The sequence below is a fragment of the Haliaeetus leucocephalus genome, unplaced genomic scaffold (genome assembly GCF_000737465.1).
Source record: "Haliaeetus leucocephalus isolate CR32 unplaced genomic scaffold, Haliaeetus_leucocephalus-4.0 Scaffold450, whole genome shotgun sequence".
NCBI classification, from domain to species: Eukaryota; Metazoa; Chordata; class Aves; order Accipitriformes; family Accipitridae; genus Haliaeetus; species Haliaeetus leucocephalus.
The window spans coordinates 12,375,767-12,375,996 of NW_010972886.1; the positions used below are offsets into that span (position 1 = coordinate 12,375,767).

The following is a 230-nucleotide window of genomic DNA, read 5'->3' on the forward strand; positions in this document are numbered from 1 at the left end:
GTGGGGCGGCACTCACCTGCCGCTGGCTGTGGTTGCCGGCGCCCGTGGGGGCGTGGGGCTCGCCGCCGCCGCGCAGCACGGTGATGTGCAAGGTGAGCAGGAGGAGCCCCAGCAGCAGCAGCAGCTCGGCCGCCAGCCGCACCATCCTCTTGAGCCGGGCGGCTTTAGGGCCCCGCGGCGGCGGCCGTGGAGGAGGCGGAGGAGGAGGAGGAGCCGGAGCCGCGGCGGCC

At 77.0% G+C, this 230-nt stretch overlaps 1 protein-coding gene across 1 annotated transcript in view; it reads right to left on the minus strand.

Moving 5' to 3' along the window:
• ISM1 (isthmin 1, angiogenesis inhibitor) overlaps positions 1-145 on the minus strand; it is a 38,904-nt gene extending 38,759 nt beyond the window's left edge. Inside the window, exon 1 of the mRNA XM_010574799.1 lies at positions 17-145. Coding sequence (XP_010573101.1) covers positions 17-145 — 129 coding nt within the window. The remainder of the gene's footprint in view (positions 1-16) is intronic.
• Positions 146-230: the final 85 nt, after the last annotated feature.